Genomic DNA, 18492 nt, shown 5'->3' with positions numbered 1-18492 from the left:
TCAGCCTTTGCTCAATACTTTAATGCACCTCTGGCAGCAATTACAGCCTCAAGTCTTTTAGAATACGATGTCACAAGCTTGGCACACCTATCATTGGGCTGGTTTGCCCATTTCTCTTTGCAGCACCTCTTAAGCTCTATCTGGTTGAATGGGAAGTGTTTAGGGGTGTGGGAAAAAATCGATTCGAATTCGAATCGCGATTCTCACGTTGTGCGATTCAGAATTGATTCTCTTTTTTTTTTTTTAATCGATTTTTATTTTATTCTATTTATTTTAAAAAAAAAGTTTTTTTAAATTAATCAATCCAACAAAACAATACACAGCAATACCATAACAATGCAATCCAATTCCAAAACCAAACCCAACCCAGCAACACTCAGAACTGCAATAAACAGAGCAATTGAGAGGAGACACAAACACGACACAGAACAAACCAAAAGTAGTGAAACAAAAATTAATATTATCAACAACAGTATCAATATTAGTTAAAATTTCAACATAGCAGTGATTAAAAATCCCTCATTGACATTATCATTAGACATTTATAAAAAAATAAAAAATAAAAAAGAACAATAGTGTCACAGTGGTTTACACTTGCATCGCATCTCATAAGCTTGACAACACACAGTGTCCAATATTTTCACAAAGATAAAATAAGTCATATTTTTGGTTCATTCAATTGTTAAAACAAATTTACATTATTGCAATCAGTTGATAAAACATTGTCCTTTACACTTATAAAAGCTTTTTACAAAAATCAACTACTCTGCTTGCATGTCAGCAGACTGGGGTAGATCCTGCTGAAATCCTATGTATTGAATGAATAGAGAATCCTTTTGAATCGGGGAAAAAAATCGTTTTTTAATCGAGAATCGTGATGTAAATGAAAAAAAATCTATTTTGAATCGAATCGTGACCCCAAGAATCGCAATTGAATCGAATCGTGGGACACCCAAAGATTCACAGCCCTAGAAGTGTTGTTTTTCATCCAGGATGTCTCTGTACATTACTGCATTCATCTTAGCCTAGTCAGGGAGGTGACCAAGAACCCGATAGTCACTCTGTCAGAGCTACAGCATTCCTCTGTGGAGAGAGGAGAACCTTCCTGTAGAACAACCATCCCTGCAGCAATCCACCAATCAGGCCAGTATGGTAGAGTGATCGGACGGAAGTCATTTCTTAGCAAAACGTTTGCCAAAATGCACCTGAAAGACTCCCAGATCATGAGAAACTAAATTCCCTGGTTTGATGAGACAAATATTCAACTCTTTGGAGTGAATGCCACGCATCATGTTTGGAGGAAACCAGGCACCGCTCATCACTAGGCCAATACTATACCTACAGTGAAGCATGGTGGTGGCAGCATCATGCTTTGGGGATGGTTTTCAGTGGCAGGAACTGGGAGACTAGTCAGGATAGAGGGAAAGATGAATACAGCAATGTACAGAGACATCATGTATGAAAACCAACGCCTTCTGAAGCTTGAGAGGTGCTGCAAAGAGGAATGGTTGAAACTGCCCAACGATAGGAGTGCCAAGCTTGTGGCATCGTAATCAAAAAGACTTGAGGCTGTAAGTTGCTGCCAAAAGTGCACCAACAAAGTATTGAGCAAATGCTGTGAATACTTAGATACATGAGATTTTTTTTTAGTTTTAATACTGCCTCACAATACGAAGGTGCTGAGTAGTCTGGGGTTCAATCCGGGCTCGGGATCTTTCTGTGTGGAGTTTGCATGTTCTCCCCGTGACTGCGTGGGTTCCCTCCGGGTACTCCGGCTTCCTCCCACCTCCAAAGACATGCACCTGGGGATAGGTTGATTGACAACACTAAATTGGCCCTTGTGTTTGAATGTGAGTGTGAATGTTGTCTGTCTATCTGTGTTGGCCCTGCGATGAGGTGGCGACTTGTCCAGGGTGTACCCCGCCTTCCGCCCGATTGTAGCTGAGATAGGCTCCAGCGCCCCCGCGACCCCAAAGGGAATAAGCGGTAGAAAATGGATGGATGGACGGACATTTGTAAAATTAAAAAAAATCGAATTGCATCCAAATTGCGATTTGTTTTTATTTCGATTAGAAAATGATTAATTATTCATTAAAAAAAAAAAAGTATTTTAATAAAACATTTTTTACAAATTTAATTTTGTCGGTTTTTAGTATTGTATTTGTATGTCTTCTCAATTGCTTTGTATATTTTCTACAAAATTTTTGTAAAACTGGGATTGGTTTGGGGTTTTCAAACACTGTAAGCAAAGATCATTAAAATTATAACGAGTAAAGGCTAGACATATCTCACTTTGCATGTAATGAGTTTATATTACATATTCGGTTCACATTTGAAGTTGAATTGCTGACAAGAATGAACTTTTGCACAATATTTTTTGTTTTTGTTTTTTTTGTTTCACCTGTCTTGTAATTGATGGGCAACCAGTTAAGGATGCACCCCCTGTCACTCTCATAAACCTAAGAGGTTTTTGACCCCATTAACATGTGGACCTAGTAACATGAGTAGGAAACAACATGAATGCACAATATAATTAATGAAAACTGCAGAAACTACAGTACTTTGTGATTCTTGCATTAAACATCATTAGACTGCAGAGCTATGTCTAGCTGTGGCCAGTGGGGGTATTTATGGCAGGGATATTCACAGAGAAAGCTTCCAGAAAGCTAAGGAGCAGGAGGCAGTCCTATTTTGTATATTCCAGAGAACCACCGTCCTCTACAGTAGACATTTAATTTTGGTCTAATTATTTTGTCAGAATTACAGGAGCGCTGTGTTTAAGGACCTTCAGCAAAAAAGCTAGTTAAAGATCATCATTATAATAGCACTCTAGTGTTTTCAAGAATCTGCTGCAAAAATGTGAGTATCCCACAAGGTTTTTAAAATGAACACTGGCTGCACTTACCCAAACGATAAAAAAGAGAGGATCTAAAATGGAAGCTTGAGAAACACCATTAGTTTAACTAAATAAGTTGAACAAATGACTACTGACTGCATCTGAAGTAAATAAGCTACAGCAACATCTTACTTACATAAATCGCATTACTTTAAAAAAAAAAAAGTGTAATTGCCAGAAAAAAAGAGAGGACTGAAACAGGAGCCTTGAGGTATGCCTCAAGTTATAAACATCACAAGTTTGGACTGCAGTGTTTTATGTTTGCTAGCAAAGTTAAAATGTAAATTCCAGGGCCCTGACAATGTGTTCACAGTGGTCCAACAGGAGCACTTTAGTGTTAAGAATTTGCTGCAAAAATGTTTGTCCCAAGTTTTGAACTGAATATGCCTGATTTGGCCCACGGGCCGCCCTGATTTATGTGCGGTCAAAAGAAGAGAAATGAAAAGCAGAAGCACCTTTTCTATCAAGTTGGACTCTTTGTTTACAAGCTGAGTTAGTTTCTGGAGGTTGGCATCCATTGTTTCCTGAACAGATGGGGGAAGACCTGGAAATACATGGACATCCATGGAAAAAAGGACAGAAATGACCAAGCTTTGGTGGAACAGGAGAAATGAGCTAACCCCTAAAAAGCCAACAAGCATGAAGAAAAACAAAGGTGTCAGAAATAGTTGAGAATGTTAGTTGACTTGATCAGTGAACATTGACCCTGAAGCCCCTAAGTGTGACGTTTCTCTGTACGTGCACAGATCTTACTAGGGTTGGCCGGGTTGAAATAGACGGACAGGATGTTGTCGCAGAAGTGCATGAGGTTCTCCAGCTGCCGGAGGTGACTCTGCAGGGGGCTGTTGGGGAGGTGGGCCTTGTGGAGTGGAGCCACAAACCCAAAGACAAAAGCATCCAGGCTGGTGGGCCTACAATCATAGACACATGTTAGCACACCAGCCACCGTGTTCACTTTCAATATGCCCTTTATAAACTTAGCTATTACTGCCTCTACATCTGGATCAAACAATTTCTACTTTTATAACAAATACTATGACTTTTATCTACCCTAAGCAGTCCCTCCAGGATTTTTTGGTGATTGGTGCGGCTGGAAACACCTACATTTTTCAGAAAATTGCGGGGAAAACTGCTGGTTTGAGACTCTTGTGATTTCACTTGTGATTATATAAATTTGTTATCAACGTTTTAAGTGTTATTTGTAACCATAACCTCTAAAAGCACAGACACATTTTTCAACAAAATAGAAAAAACATACTGTATTGATGTTTTACTCCCTTTATACTAGATAGACTTAAAAGTAGGCACTAGATGGCAGTAGAAGCCCAAACTCAGAGCTCATTGTCTAATTACTGTACTGTTTTAATTAATTGTAGCTAATAATAGTAATAATTGGTTACAAAAAGTACTGTAATTACAGAAAATAATTACAGAAAGAAAGTTTGTCATTCACAAATTGCAGACATTCTCCGTGTAAGTTTTATGCTTGAAAGGTCCATCTTTAACATTCATTTATGTTCCAACAAATTAAAACCCTGCACGCTGTGAACCTTTTTAACAGTTAAGAGTGAGTCATAGCTGTAATTTTTGTTAGTTAATGAAAGACGACGAGAGTTTGTCAACACATTTCAACATCTCTAACATGTAAATGCTCCATCTTTGTTATGTCAGCATTTCAAATGAAAATCGTTACTTGTCTTATTCTGGATATACTGTATAAATTTAGGATGAATAAATATATAAATACATGTAAACTAGGAAGTGAATGTTTATGTACTACATGCTTAATTTGTCCTGTGGAAAGAAACAGGAAGTAGTTCTGAGCTACGCGATAGAGCCACAATTGTGCCGTTTGAGCAATTAGGTTTTTTTACACATTGCTGTTCCTGCTTTGTCTACACAAGAAACAAATACCGGTAAGTGTGTTTAAGCATTGCTCAGGGACAAATTACATTGGGAAAATGACACTGGTTAGCAGGTATTTGACAAAGTTGCGAGGTCACGCATAAATCGCGGGGATTGGTTGAATTTGCTTAAATCGCAAAATCCTGGAGGGACTGATTAAGGGTATAATGAAAGCTTATATCTTGTTTGCTAAATCATCAGATACCTTCATTCAACTGCATGTTTTCCACTAAACTTCGTAGAGAGGTTGCATTACGGAAGCAGTGTTGAAAATAGGAAATGACAAATTATCATACTAGAAGTTTAGAATGAGCACATTTTAAGGAATATTATCCCTCACACTCGATTTGACGTTGCACAGGACCATCTTCCACAGTACAAGATGAGTGGAGACCATGTATGGTGTATTGTACATGATAGCTTAATGCAGTTTTAACCTGAATAAACTAACAGCACTGTTGGAAAAAAAGCTGCTACTTGCAGAACAGCGCCCCCACCTGGTTGTAAAGAGGCATGTGAGCCAATGCGCAACATCAGGCACAGACTAGAACACAGGTGTCAAACTCAAGGCCCGGGGGCCAGATCTGGCCCGCGACATCATTTTATCTGGCCTGCAAACACCTGGAAATGATATGTGTCAATAAAGTACTTAATATTTTTTCACTAAATGTAATTAATTTTTATAATTTTGACAGAAAAAATATATGTACTGCTTGAAATTGCCTACCTTTTAAACTTTGATAGTATCCATTATTGCAACAAATATTACAGTATATTATCATACTTTCCAAACATGTTTTTGTCTAAATAAAAATACTTAACTTCACAGCAAACTAGCCATCAAATTAATAAAACTGCCAATACATTTTACGTTGTTCTTTACAGCATATTACTGTAAATTGAAAAAAAACTACTACTGCTTACTGCGTTTTTAAATTCTGTTGATTGAGCTGCCAATTTTTGACTGTAAAATCTACGGTTGTTGTTTTTAACGGTGTATTACTGTAAATGGAAAGACGGAACATTTGTTTTTTACGGTAGAAAAACTGGCAGCTAAGTTGCCAGAATAAAAAAAGAACTTGTACTGTTTTTGCATTCACAATATAATGTTGTAAAAACCAAATGTCCCCCCCCCACCCCCTGAAAAAACAGTGGTACCGTTTTGCCATTTACTGTAAAATGTTGTAAATAATTAAAAAACCCACAATATTTTACCGTAAAATGTTGTAAATGTAACGTTTTTACTGTAAAATCGACAGTCTACTTAAGACAATTGATATAACTAATAATGAAATCCAGAGGCAAATTCATACATTATTCGCTGTTACAAGCGGCCCTGATGGCAGCCATAACTGCGGTGTCATCCTGGAGGTATTTTTGACATTTTTCTAAGTTTTGGCTCTCCTCGGGACTTGTGAAACTCACACCCCAGGGAGGGAATTTTGACCATTATCTGCATTTTTCCACATTTTGGCCTGTTTTAGGCTTTTTCTTCCCGTTTCCCCTGTGAGTCATCCCAGTGGGTATTTTTGACATTTTTCTAATTTTGGCTCTTCCAGGGACTTGTGGAAGTCACTGCCCAGGGAGGGAATTTTGACCATTTTCGTAATTTTTCCACATTTTGCCCTGTTTTAGGCTTGGGCGGGAATGTTGACCATTTGGCCTGTTTTTGCCTTTTTCTTCCCGGCTCCCCTGTGAGTCATCCCGGGGGTATTTTTGACATTTTCCTAATTTTGCCTCTTCCCAGGACTTGTGGAACTCACACCCGGGAGGTGATTTTTGACCATGTTCCACATTGTTCTATCATCTTAATCTCTAGATAGAGTCAAAATGTGGACAAACAAAGTGTCGCTACAATTATCTGCTGTGGCTGATAATGTAAACTGACACATTTTTACTTACAAGTTGCCAAAGAAGTAGTTTGCTGTGCCCAGTCTGTAGGAGAGGAGATTGAGGCATTCCTTGGCGTCACTGTAGAGCTGACAGTGACAAAGAGCAGTTAAGAAAAGGAGAGAGAAAAAAAACAACCGCCATCTGTGTCTACCTTTCCTTCTACTTCTGTAATTCTTCGTTGTGGTGACTCTCCTTTGGTCAGCAGTATGCGGGTGAGGGCGATGCTGGCATGATGACTGGGGACGAGGAAATTTAGTGGAAACGGCGAACGGGACGCAAACCATGGCCGTGTCAGATTGGCATAGTTGTCTGCGTCCAACCAGAAAGTGTGCAACTGGGAAGTGGAGAAAAAAAAGCAGGTAATTAGAGCAACTTATCAGTGAATATATTGAAAATAGATGGTGTTACCAATGCAGGTTGTAGTTTCTCTTGGAGGAGAGCGATGTACGCCATGGTGTCGGCTCCATGTCTTGCGCTCAGCTCATAGTCTGCATTAAACCTCTACAAACAACACAAACTGATCATAAGTATCTGCTCACCTTTAGTTGAGGAGCATGCACCCAACATTCACTCGTACCTGTTTCCTCAGAAAGGCAAGAATCTGAGAAGGTTCTTTTACTGAAGTATCGCCGCAAAGCAGCTCGGGGACTGTTGCTACAAGACAAACCATCATGTGACATTTACAGACAACTTGATTATAACAAGCCCTATTGTCTGTTTGCGCCGGGGATGTAACGATAAACGTTATTAATGATAACCGCGGTAAAACTCCCGACGCTTAGCATTACCAATATAAATTAAAATGATAGAAAAACCGTGGCTGATAACTGCACTTTGACAAACTCAGACTGACTGGCGCCTGCTTGCGAGCTTAAATGCTAACATGAAAACAAGAGACCTTGATGGCGTTCCCCATTAAGAAACGACATACCCAATCTAAACTTATAGAAACACATTCCTGTCTGAGCAAATAAGATATTCAATGGTGTACGTCGAACCTACAAGCTGTGCTCTCTTAGAACAGAGTGATCGATCTATATTCAGACGAATACGAAACAGATGTGTTTTTATGGTGCGCTCAAGGACCGCTGACGCCACAACGCCTGCCAGAAATAACACATAATATAATACATTTTATTTTTTACTGACTTTTCATTTAAATACATCTACAATGCTACAGTACAAACCAATATTTAAAACAATAAAACCTTAACCATTAAAACAAATAAAATACTAAGACTAAAACACTATCAGTGAAGCATAATAAACACAAAACATGCAAAACAGTGGCTTTTCTTACATTGTGTCTATTTATTTTAGTTAAAAATACTTTGTCAAAAGAAGGTCAGTGTGTGTATAAGTACTTTTTGAGCACATTCAACAATACTGCAATAATAATAGTAACCGTGATATGAAAGTTCCGTTTTTTTTATGCCTAAAGCTTTTTTGACATTAACTATCAAAAAAATCAATCGAACCAATTGATTAAAATGTATTAAATCGTTCTGTTATTCTAATAGCTACTACATTATATCATATGTGTTCAATAAAGCGATTGCGGATCAAATTCTTACCCTTTTTATAGTGTCTAATATATGCAATTTCTACTAAATTTGCATTGTTCAATTGTGGTCATTTTATCCTCATCTCAATGGATGTTTTCAATTGAAGCCATCAAAATAGATTTGTTAGTTCTCTGGAAGTTTATTTTATCATGTTATTACGTGTGGGTACACTGCATTCAAACTTCAAGTGCAATATAATGTTTCACCCTCCTGGCGTACTGGACTTCTTGCACCCTCAAGAGAGGAGCAAAAGTACTTAAAAGGAGCCATAAGTAATAATTTCATGTCAAGTCATCATTAAATGGCCCCGATATTTCAAAAGGCATTAATAAATCATGTTATTTTCGAATACCTATACAACTGATAACAGTAGTTTAGCCGGGATATGCTCATTTAAAAATTAGATTTACAGCCCCGAAATCTTGTTATTGTTTTAATTTCCCGCTCTACACCGTTTGACCCATCAGAAAGTCCGTGAGTGTGTTACATCCAGGTTGTCAGTTACGCACCGCCATCTTCGTCTAGCTACTGCCACTGGTAAAGTTACTAAACATGTCAGACCTTAGTAAATCTAAAAGGCATTGTTACGATTCTCAACTTATTCATGACAAAGCTCCTTGATAGGTAAGTCATGCATTTACGTTTTCTTATTACTTGTAATAAATGGAAATTGACATTTGGTATGTAAACTATATTGTCCAATACAGTCTATGATCTTTTTTAACAAAGCTAGTATGTTTGTGCAACGAATGCTTAGTGTGATGGTGCTTCGCTCCTAGTGTAATGCCTAGAATGACACATCGACATATAGGCTAACGAGGGGAATATATGCCCGTTAGCCTGTATGTCCTAACAGGGCAAAATATATTTTCAAAAAATAAAACCTATGTATATATGCGTGATGTCAGTGCCTATTTCGTTCTCAATATGCTGATACGCTGAGGAAATGAGATCCAACATTAGCACGGCTGTCATCATGGCAATGTGAAACATATGGAGACAGCCAAATCACACGATAAAATAATTCCTCATTCGTGTAGCCTATAGGCATACCTTGGTAAAATGTCTCCTCTTTAGTTTTGGCCGTACAAGAGGCTGCTAAGCATACTCTACTTATTTTCACCAGTATAACCATTGCTAGCATTGGTTGTAGTTTGTTTTAGTCTTTGTTTTCTGATAACACTGACAATAACCATATGATTGCAATTTGTTGTGATATTGTACGCAGGCATGACGTACTTCTTCCTGAAAATAGCCTAATTTCTGTATAAAATGTGTTGGTTAGAGATTTGTTATTGACAAAACGCTTGTCTAATCAGCTACTATGGTCCCAGCACCTCAACCCCTATTAAGAGGCAGTGGAAGTTTGAAGTTCCTTGGAGTAGCCCAGTTGATCGAGCTGGATTCGGCTGCGTATCTGGCAGTCAGGGAGAGAGGGTGGCGACTACAGAATTTTGACCGTGATTACAGTACCATTTCTGGCCACATTATTACATATGGTACCATTAATGGGAGAATACGTGGCAATGTCCACATTTAAGGTTTGCTCCACTCAGAGTGCGCATCTTGGATGAAGGCGTGCAGTGACTCATTTAAATCGACGGGCAGAAAGCTGGATGGCCAAAATCCCTACATTTGTGCAGCTTTTTCTACTTAAGCACATGGGAGAATATGGCTCAAAGAAAGTTTAATAGGGAATCTAAATCACTCCTGCAGTTTGGAAAGTGTCCATTAGAAAGCAAAAGCCAATTTTAACAACAGTGAACTTGTATTATTTTCCACTTTCCCTCAACTAGCCTGAAAACATGGTTAATTAAGCACAGGTCTAAATAATCATATGGTCTTACTGGTATTGTCCCTCTTGCACATATTAAACAGACGAATGGGACATAAACGTTCTGTTTAGCTGCTTCAGCCTACCTGTTAGGGTTTTCCATGTCCAGTCTATAGGAGAAACGTTGACTTTAGCCCCAGAAAACTTAGCATAGGCCTAGAAGAAAACAATTAGTGGTGGTTAACATGATTAAGACCCCAAGGCAGAATGTTTCTTTCTTGTGATTGACTCATGTTCTCAATGTTCCCTTTGTATTAAAAAGGTTCTTGATATACTTTAGGAGGGATTTAACGATTTAAGTGTCCTCATTTGCAAACAATGGAAGGAAGGAAGGAGAAGTTTACTTGGTATTTTAAAATGCAACTCATAAATAAAATCAACCAGAATGTGGCACAAATCAGAAAACCGCCATTGGACCAGACTATGAATCATTTTCAGTAAATCTTTGTTACAGAAAAAGCAATGGGGGGGGGGGGGGGGTTATGAAGTCATTGTCTAATTTGCATAATTCAGCATGATGCTGTCATGAAGCCAAAAAGTGAGGAAAAAGCATTAAAAGACAAACAGATAAAGTTGAGAAAAGCGCTACAAACTCGGTTTTTAACAGGTGGTTTGTAACCCTTAGGGGTTGTAAAATATTTACTTGATTGGATTTTTTCATTTTTAGGTGGGCGGGTTTGGAGGGGCGGGGTTGGGGGGGCGGGGTTTGGTGGTAGCGGGGGTGTATATTGTAGCATCCCGGAAGAGTTAGTGCTGCACGGAGTTCTGGGTATTCTGTTCTGTTGTGTTTATGTTGTTTTACGGTGCGGATGTTCTCCCGAAATGTGTTTGTCATTCTTGCTTGGTGTGGGTTCACAGTGTGGCGCATATTAGTAACAGCCTTAAAGTTGTTTATACGGCTACCCTCAGTATGCCCTGTATGGCTGTTGATCAAGTATGCTTCGCATTCACTTATGTGTGTGTAAAAGCCACATATATTATGTGACTGGGCCGGCACGCTGTTTGTATGGAGGAAAGGCGGACGTGACGACATGTTGTAGAGGACGCTAAAGGCAGTATCTTTAAGGCACGCCCCCAATATTGTTGTCCGGGTGGAAATCGGGAGAAATTCGGGAGAATGGTTGCCCCGGGAGATTTTCGGGAGGGGCACTGAAATTCGGGAGTCTCCCGGGAAAATCAGGAGGGTTGGCAAGTATGAAGATACGTGAGAAGACAGTCAAAAAGGTCATTGTTACTACAACAAAGCATGCTGGGAAACGTACATTCACACACAGTCCCATTATAATGTGTTTATGAGCGAAGGTAAACAGTAAAATGTTACACATATATGAAAGACAAATCTGTGTTATTAGTTATTAATATCAACATATCTTTTTCTTTATTTTTCAATTGTTGCTGCTCGTTTTATGTAACCAATTTAATGAGAATAATTATCACAAAGCCTCTCATTAATCAGCTGACGGTAATTGCACTTTTCCATAAACCTACCTGATCTTGTTCCTTATAGTTAATGTAATTATTACTTTTTATGAAATCATTTTAGCATTCAGCAAATATGCTTTTTGAGAAATTTATGGTAGGTGAGGTGTAGACAGATAGCAGTAAACAGTGGCAGATGTCATTCTAATAACTGACCTTGAAGGAAAACATTTTGTTCAAAATGACTGACAAACAACCCCATTATCTCGGACAAAACGTCCATTAATACTTGTATATTAAAACTTTATACATGTAATAGGAGAGCTGTTAAAAAAGCCATGTTGTGCTTTTTCTGCTATGTCGAAGTGCAGCGGCTAAGTTAGCATGCAAGCTAAGCAGAGAAGAAACACAGAATAAATATAAAATGTCAGTGCGGGGGAAAGTGAGGTACGTAACGGCCTTGTTCAGACAAACAAACATGAAATGTTACCAGGACTACGAGGGACTCGTTGTGGACAGACGGCAGACCCCAGTCGCCGCCCCAGCATCTCAGCTCCATGGCAGCCGCCATGTTGGCTCCAGCGTGTGTGACGTCACGCTACGTCAGATGGCGATGATGTGACGTCACGCCTCTAAACAGGCACACCTATCTAGTCAAATACAGCTTCTATTAAAATAGGTATCCCAAAATATGTTCATTGTTTTATGTTTTTTAAATATTTTTTTTTAGATTATTGTGAAATGTTTCTTTATAGCATAAACAAAATGGATCTTGCATTGCTGGGATATGAATGGAATATTTACTATTGCAAACCACTCTTAGTCTTTTTTTTTTACAATTAGCGATAGTACTCTTTGAAAGAAGCCTGATATTTAAGAGCTATTCTTTTTTAAAGAGCTGTTCAAAATATTTGTTTATTTATATATAATTTATTTTTTTTAAATCAAGGAAACAATTACTGGAACCAGACATGAGATACAATTTGGACCAAAATAATTAAAACTTAACTTAGTATATTTTAGGGTTGCACGGTATAGTATAGTACCGCGATACTAATGAATCATATTCGGTACTATACCACCTCTGAAACGTAGCGGTCCCGCACCCCCCTGCGCCCGCGTCGTCGTCACGTCGTGTCATTGCTGGTTTTACAAGCAGAGGAGCATGTTCGGCAGTGCACAATCACGGAGTACTTAGAAGCAGACACAGTGTGTAGACAGAAAAGGGAGAACGGACGCATTTTGGCTTAAAAACTAACGATAAAAGTGAAGTTATTACACTGAAACGCCCTCAGGAAGAGGTGCTTTAAGACATGGCTAGCTAGCTAGCGGCTAAAATCCATCCGCCCGTGGCAGTGTTTTAGCTACTTCTAAATCACTGATCCTGGTCTCCGTGGCGACAAATAAAGTATGTTTCTTACAAGTATCATCCCTGCAGGACGAGGAATAGCTAAACATGCTTCACTACACACCGTAGCTCACCGGTGTCAAAATGTAAACAAACGCCATAGGTGGATCTACACCTGACATCCACTGTAATGACACCAAGTACAGGCACGTATCTAGTCTATACTACTATGATTACGTCAATATTTTTGGCATCACAACATCTTCTTTCGTTTAAAAAAAAATTCATATTATGTTTATAAACTCAGGAAATATGTCCCTGGACACATGAGGACTTTGAATATGACCAATGTATGATCCTGTAACTACTTGGTATCGGATTGATACCCAAATTTGTGGTATCATCCAAAACTAATGTAAAGTATCAAACAACAGAAAAATAAGTGATTGTTACATTTTAACAGAAGTGTAGATAGAACATGTTAAAAGAGAAAGTAAGCAGATATTAACAGTAAATGAACAAGTAGATTAATAATCATTTTTACAGCTTGTCCCTCATAATGTTGACAAAATAATACAATGGAAAATGACACAGTATGTTACTGCATACGTCAGCAGACTGTTTACTTACAATAAAAGACAAGTTGTCTAGTATGTTCACTATTTTATTTAAGAAACATATGTTTAATGTACCCTAAGATTTTTTGTTAAAATAAAGCCAATAATGCAATTTTTTTTTGTGGGTCCCTTTATTTAGAAAAGTACCGAAAAGTACCGAAAAGTATCAAAATCATTTTGGTATCGGGACAACACTTGTATATATTGGTGGGAATAATTCTGAAATATTCATTATAATTGTGATGAGGTGGCGACTTGTCCAGGGTGTACCCCGCCTTCTGCCCGAATGCAGCTGAGATAGGCTCCAGCACCCCCCGCGACCCCGAAAGGGACAAGCGGTAGAAAATGATGGATGGATGAAGTTGACCCAATATATTTACATTGCAAGCATTCCATAAGGTGGTGCCATATTTCATATACGCATTGAAAACTGGTTCTTATCCTTTACTTAAAGAAGCCATTCAAAAGATTTGACTCGTTCGCGAATGTCACATCTTTCAAGTCAATTGCATGAATGGTTTGGCTTTCAGTTAGTTTTTCTGACACAGCAATTGGGCTATCAAGAGGGGCACCATTACTCAACAAGGGACCACATTCCTCTTTATAGTGTAAAAAATAGCAAAATAGCATTATTACTATTATTCTATTTTAATACATATGTTGCACTCTCATTTACTCACTAGCTAATATTGTGATCCATGAAGGTAAAATATACCTAAAATCCCCTTATGGTGACTCATGAATATCACATCTAGCATTGCTAAGCAATGGGTGAGATTTGAATTTAAACACATTGCATCATGGGTAGAATTTATTGAGCACAAACAGAACAGTACACCTCTTTTTACGCAGCAATAACATGACTGCCAGAATGCTCTAATGACATTTTCAGATGAGCACCAGACATCTGTCCTGCTATGCTTCCAGAACAAATGTCCCTTCCTTGCCCATTTTTTTTTTTACCAGATGCACTAAAATGTACAAGCATAAAAAACGCACCAAATTGAAACAAAACATAAATGTAAAGTTGAATGACATTTTTTTTATGGTAATTAAAGCATTTGTTACTAAATCCTCCCATACACCAGGGGTGTCCAAACTTTTTCCACTGAGGACTGCACACTGAAAAATCGAAGCATGCAGTGGCCATTTTGATATATTTCTTCTCAAAACCATTATAATTTATATATATATAATTTTTTTAACCTTAACTGGCAGGGTGTCAGTCATGAAAATTTGTTAAAAATAAGTAAATAAGTCATTCATTTTTTCCACCCCAACACCTTAATCTCTAGATACATTTTAGAAAGTAAATTTAAAAAAAATGTTTTATGCTCTTTATGTTCAATAAAATCATGTTTTATATGGCAAAAACACAAAATATGCAACATTTTCCCTCAGAAAATGTTGAAAGTGGAATATTTGAATATTTATATATGTAACATTTCCCCCAAAAAAACATTTCAAAGTGGAATATTTATTGTTAAGTAATTTCAGCCTTAAATAGGCTCATCATTCATAACAACAATGATTTCGATTAATTTCTATTTTTTGAGCAATGACGTTATTTTTCCACTTTTCCCTCAGAAAATGTTCAAATTGGAATATTAGATGTGATTTAGTTTGAGCTATAAATAGGGTAATAATTCATAACATTATTGATTTTGATTCATAATTAATTTCTGAGCAAAGACAGTTCAAAAAAAATCCCACAAAAATTCTCAGTGATCCAAGTGTTAAAAATAAGTCATACATTATACTATTTTTTTTTTACTTTCAACACTTAAAGGCCTTCTGAAACCCACTACTACCGACCACGCAGTCTGATAGTTTATACATCAATGATGAAATCTTAACATTGCAACACATGCCAATACGGCCAGGTTAACTTATAAAGTGCAATTTTAAATTTCCCGCTAAACTTCCGGTTGAAAACGCCTTTGGATGATCACGTATGCGCGTGACGTAGCCAGTGAAACAGAAGTATCGGTACCCCATTGAATCCAATACAAAATAGCTCTGTTTTCATCTCATAATTCCACAGTATTCTGGACATCTGTGTTGGTGAATCTTTTGCAATTTGTTTAATGAACAATGAAGACTGCAAAGAAGAAAGTTGTAGGTGAGATCGGTGTATTAGCGGCGGACTACAGCAACACAACCAGGAAGACTTTGACTCGGATAGCAGACGCGCTAGCCGACGTTAGTCACCGACCGCACGGATGATCGTGGTGAAGTCCTTCGTCCTTCCGTCGATCGCTGGAACGCAGGTGAGCACGGGTGTTGATGAGCAGATGAGGGCTGGCTGGCGTAGGTGGAGCGCTAATGTTTTTATCATAGCTCTGTGAGGTCCCGTTATACTAAGTTAGCTTCAATGGCGTCGTTAGCAACAGCATTTTTAAGCTTCGCCAAGCTGGAAAGCATTAACCGTGTATTTACATGTTCATGGTTTAATAGTATTGTTGATTTTCTGTCTATCCTTCCAGTCAGGGGTTTATGTATTTTATTTCTATCTGCATTTGAGCCCGATGCTATCACGTTAGCTCCCTAGCTAAGTTAGCTTCAATGGCGTCGTTAGCAACAGCATTGTTAACCTTCGCCAGGCTGGAAAGAATTAACCGTGTATTTACATGTCCATGGTTTAATAGTATTGTTGATCTTCTGTCTATCCTTCCAGTCAGGGATTTATTTATTTTGTATCTATATGCAGTTAAGCACGATGCTATCACGTTAGCTCCGTAGCTAAAGTGCTTCGTCGATGTATTGTCGTGGAGATAAAAGTCACTGTGAATGTCCATTTCGCGTTCTCGACTCTCATTTTCAAGAGGATATAGTATCCGAGGTGGTTTAAAATACAAATCCGTGATCCACAATAGAAAAAGGAGAGAGTGTGGAATCCAATGAGCCAGCTTGTACCTAAGTTACGGTCAGAGCGAAAAAAGATATGTCTTGCACTGCATTCTAGTCCGTCACTCTAACGTTTCTCATCCACGAATCTTTCATCCTCGCTCAAATTAATGGGGTAATCGTCGCTTTCTCTGTCCGAATCGCTCTCGCTGCATTGAAAACAATAGGAAAATATGAGGAGGCGATCAACTGACTATGTCACGCTACTTCCGGTAGGGGCAAGGCTTTTTTTCATCAGAGACCAAAAGTTGCGAACTTTATCGTCGTTGTTCTATACCAGGGGTCGGCAACCCAAAATGTTGAAAGAGCCATATTGGACCAAAAATACAAAAACAAATTTGTCTGGAGCCGCAAAAAATTAAAAGCCATATTACATGTGTCATGAGATATACATTTAATTAAGAGGACTTAAAGGAAACTAAATGAGCTCAAATATAGCTACAGATGAGGCATAATGATGCAATATGTACATATCGCTAGCCTAAATAGCATGTTAGCATCGATTAGCTTGCAGTCATGCAGTGACCAAATATGTCTGATTAGCACTCCACACAAGTCAATAACATCAACAAAACTCACCTTTGTGCACTCACGCACAACGTTAAAAGTGTGGTGGACGAAATGAGACAGAAAAAGTGGCATAAAACACGTCCTAGAAAGTCGGAGAAAGTTATACATGCAAACAAACTATACGGTGAGTTCAAGGACCGCCAAAATAAGTAGGACAAAACGGCGCTCGCCAAATACTCTAACCAGTGAAGCATGTTTAATATAAACAGTGTGATTTATAACAATTAGGGAGGTTTGTGTCATGTTTGTCCTCATACAGAAACCATACTAAAACAAAAAAATATATATTTTTTTCCCCTCATCTTTTTCCATTCTTCATACATTTTTGAAAAATCTCCAGAGAGCCACTAGGGCGGCGCTAAAGAGCCGCATGCGGCTCTAGAGCCGCGGGTTGCCGACCCCCGTTCTATACTAAATCCTTTCAGCAAAAATATGGCAATATCGCGAAATGATCAAGTATGACACATATGGATCTGCTATTCCCGTTTAATGAAAAAAAATTCATTTCAGTAGGCCTTTAAATCTCTACATCAACTTTGTTGATTACAATAGGTTTTTATTATTTTTTATAGGGTTTTTTTGGTTGTTTGTTTTCTGCCCTTTTTGTTATAATTTTTTTTAATGTCAAACACAAAATATGTATGCAGCATACACACACATGTATATATATGTACATATGTATATGTACATGTATATATATATATACACACACACACATTTAGGTCCTGAGTTCAATCTGCCTTCCATCCGAAGGCAGCTGAGATGGGCTCCAGCAACCCCCGTGACCCCTAAAGGGACAAGCGGTAGAGGATGGATGGATGGACACAAAATATGTAATATTTTCCCCAAAAAAACATTTCAAAGTGGAATATTTATTAATTTGAGCCTTAAATAGGTCAATCATTGATAACAACAATGATTTCGATTCATTACTATTTTGTGAGCAATGACGTTTTTCCCCCACTTTTTTATGTTCATAGTAATATTACAATATGCCGTGGGCCGTTAAAAATGTACTGCCAGCCGCACTTTGGAACCTCTGCCGTACACAACAGGCCAAAATACATAAACAACTCATGAGGAATGAGATGCACTAAGGGTAAAATATGCTGACATTTTCTTTAATAATTGTAGCAATTTAAGTGCACTACTATGTAGTCACTGGCACTTTTGCAACATTGGACTTAGGACACACCCCTTTGCTTTTAAAAGCTGTGCCTTTGGGCCAAATAGCCAGCTCACCTCTGCTGTGATTTCGCCTCTTACATCAGGACGCTCGGCCTTGTCCGTCCGTCACAGGCGGTTAGAACTTGTCGCTTCCAAGAGGAGATCTTCTTCCGAGGTGCGTCCCACGCTGAAGTCGTGACGATGGGTGTGTGGCCTGGAGCCTTGGCTCTGTCTCTGGTGCTGCAACAGCTGCTGATCACTGCTGAAGCCCAGGGCAAGGGTGAGTGCTGGTGGAAAATGACATTTTTACTGCCAGAATTTGTTTTGCATTTGAAAACTCCATGGATAATCAACCCTGCATATTTTTTTTA

General features: G+C 38.4%; 2 protein-coding genes across 3 annotated transcripts in view; one reads left to right on the top strand and one right to left on the bottom strand.

The window, feature by feature from the left end:
- Positions 1 to 18428, bottom strand: part of mtx3 (metaxin 3) — a 21694-nt gene extending 3266 nt beyond the window's left edge. Inside the window, exons 1-9 of one of the 2 annotated variants that reach the window (XM_062050863.1) lie at positions 18197 to 18420; positions 12003 to 12162; positions 10180 to 10249; positions 7272 to 7348; positions 7103 to 7195; positions 6846 to 7028; positions 6704 to 6780; positions 3650 to 3807; positions 3352 to 3440 (exon numbers count right to left, since the gene is read on the bottom strand). In XM_062050863.1, coding sequence (XP_061906847.1) covers positions 3352 to 3440; positions 3650 to 3807; positions 6704 to 6780; positions 6846 to 7028; positions 7103 to 7195; positions 7272 to 7348; positions 10180 to 10249; positions 12003 to 12083 — 828 coding nt within the window. In that variant the 5' untranslated portion in view covers positions 12084 to 12162; positions 18197 to 18420. Of the gene's footprint in view, positions 1 to 3351; positions 3441 to 3649; positions 3808 to 6703; positions 6781 to 6845; positions 7029 to 7102; positions 7196 to 7271; positions 7349 to 10179; positions 10250 to 12002; positions 12163 to 18196 lie in introns of both variants that reach the window. The other variant, XM_062050864.1, reaches the window with a different exon arrangement.
- Positions 18181 to 18492, top strand: part of thbs4a (thrombospondin 4a) — a 48415-nt gene continuing 48103 nt past the window's right edge. Inside the window, exon 1 of the mRNA XM_062050862.1 lies at positions 18181 to 18401. Within this exon, the coding sequence (XP_061906846.1) occupies positions 18323 to 18401 (79 nt within the window). The 5' untranslated portion in view covers positions 18181 to 18322. The remainder of the gene's footprint in view (positions 18402 to 18492) is intronic.

The sequence above is a fragment of the Entelurus aequoreus genome, linkage group LG06 (genome assembly GCF_033978785.1).
Source record: "Entelurus aequoreus isolate RoL-2023_Sb linkage group LG06, RoL_Eaeq_v1.1, whole genome shotgun sequence".
Classification (NCBI taxonomy): domain Eukaryota; kingdom Metazoa; phylum Chordata; class Actinopteri; order Syngnathiformes; family Syngnathidae; genus Entelurus; species Entelurus aequoreus.
Note: the sequence above shows the minus strand (reverse complement) of the source record. Positions and strands in the feature narration are given on the sequence as shown.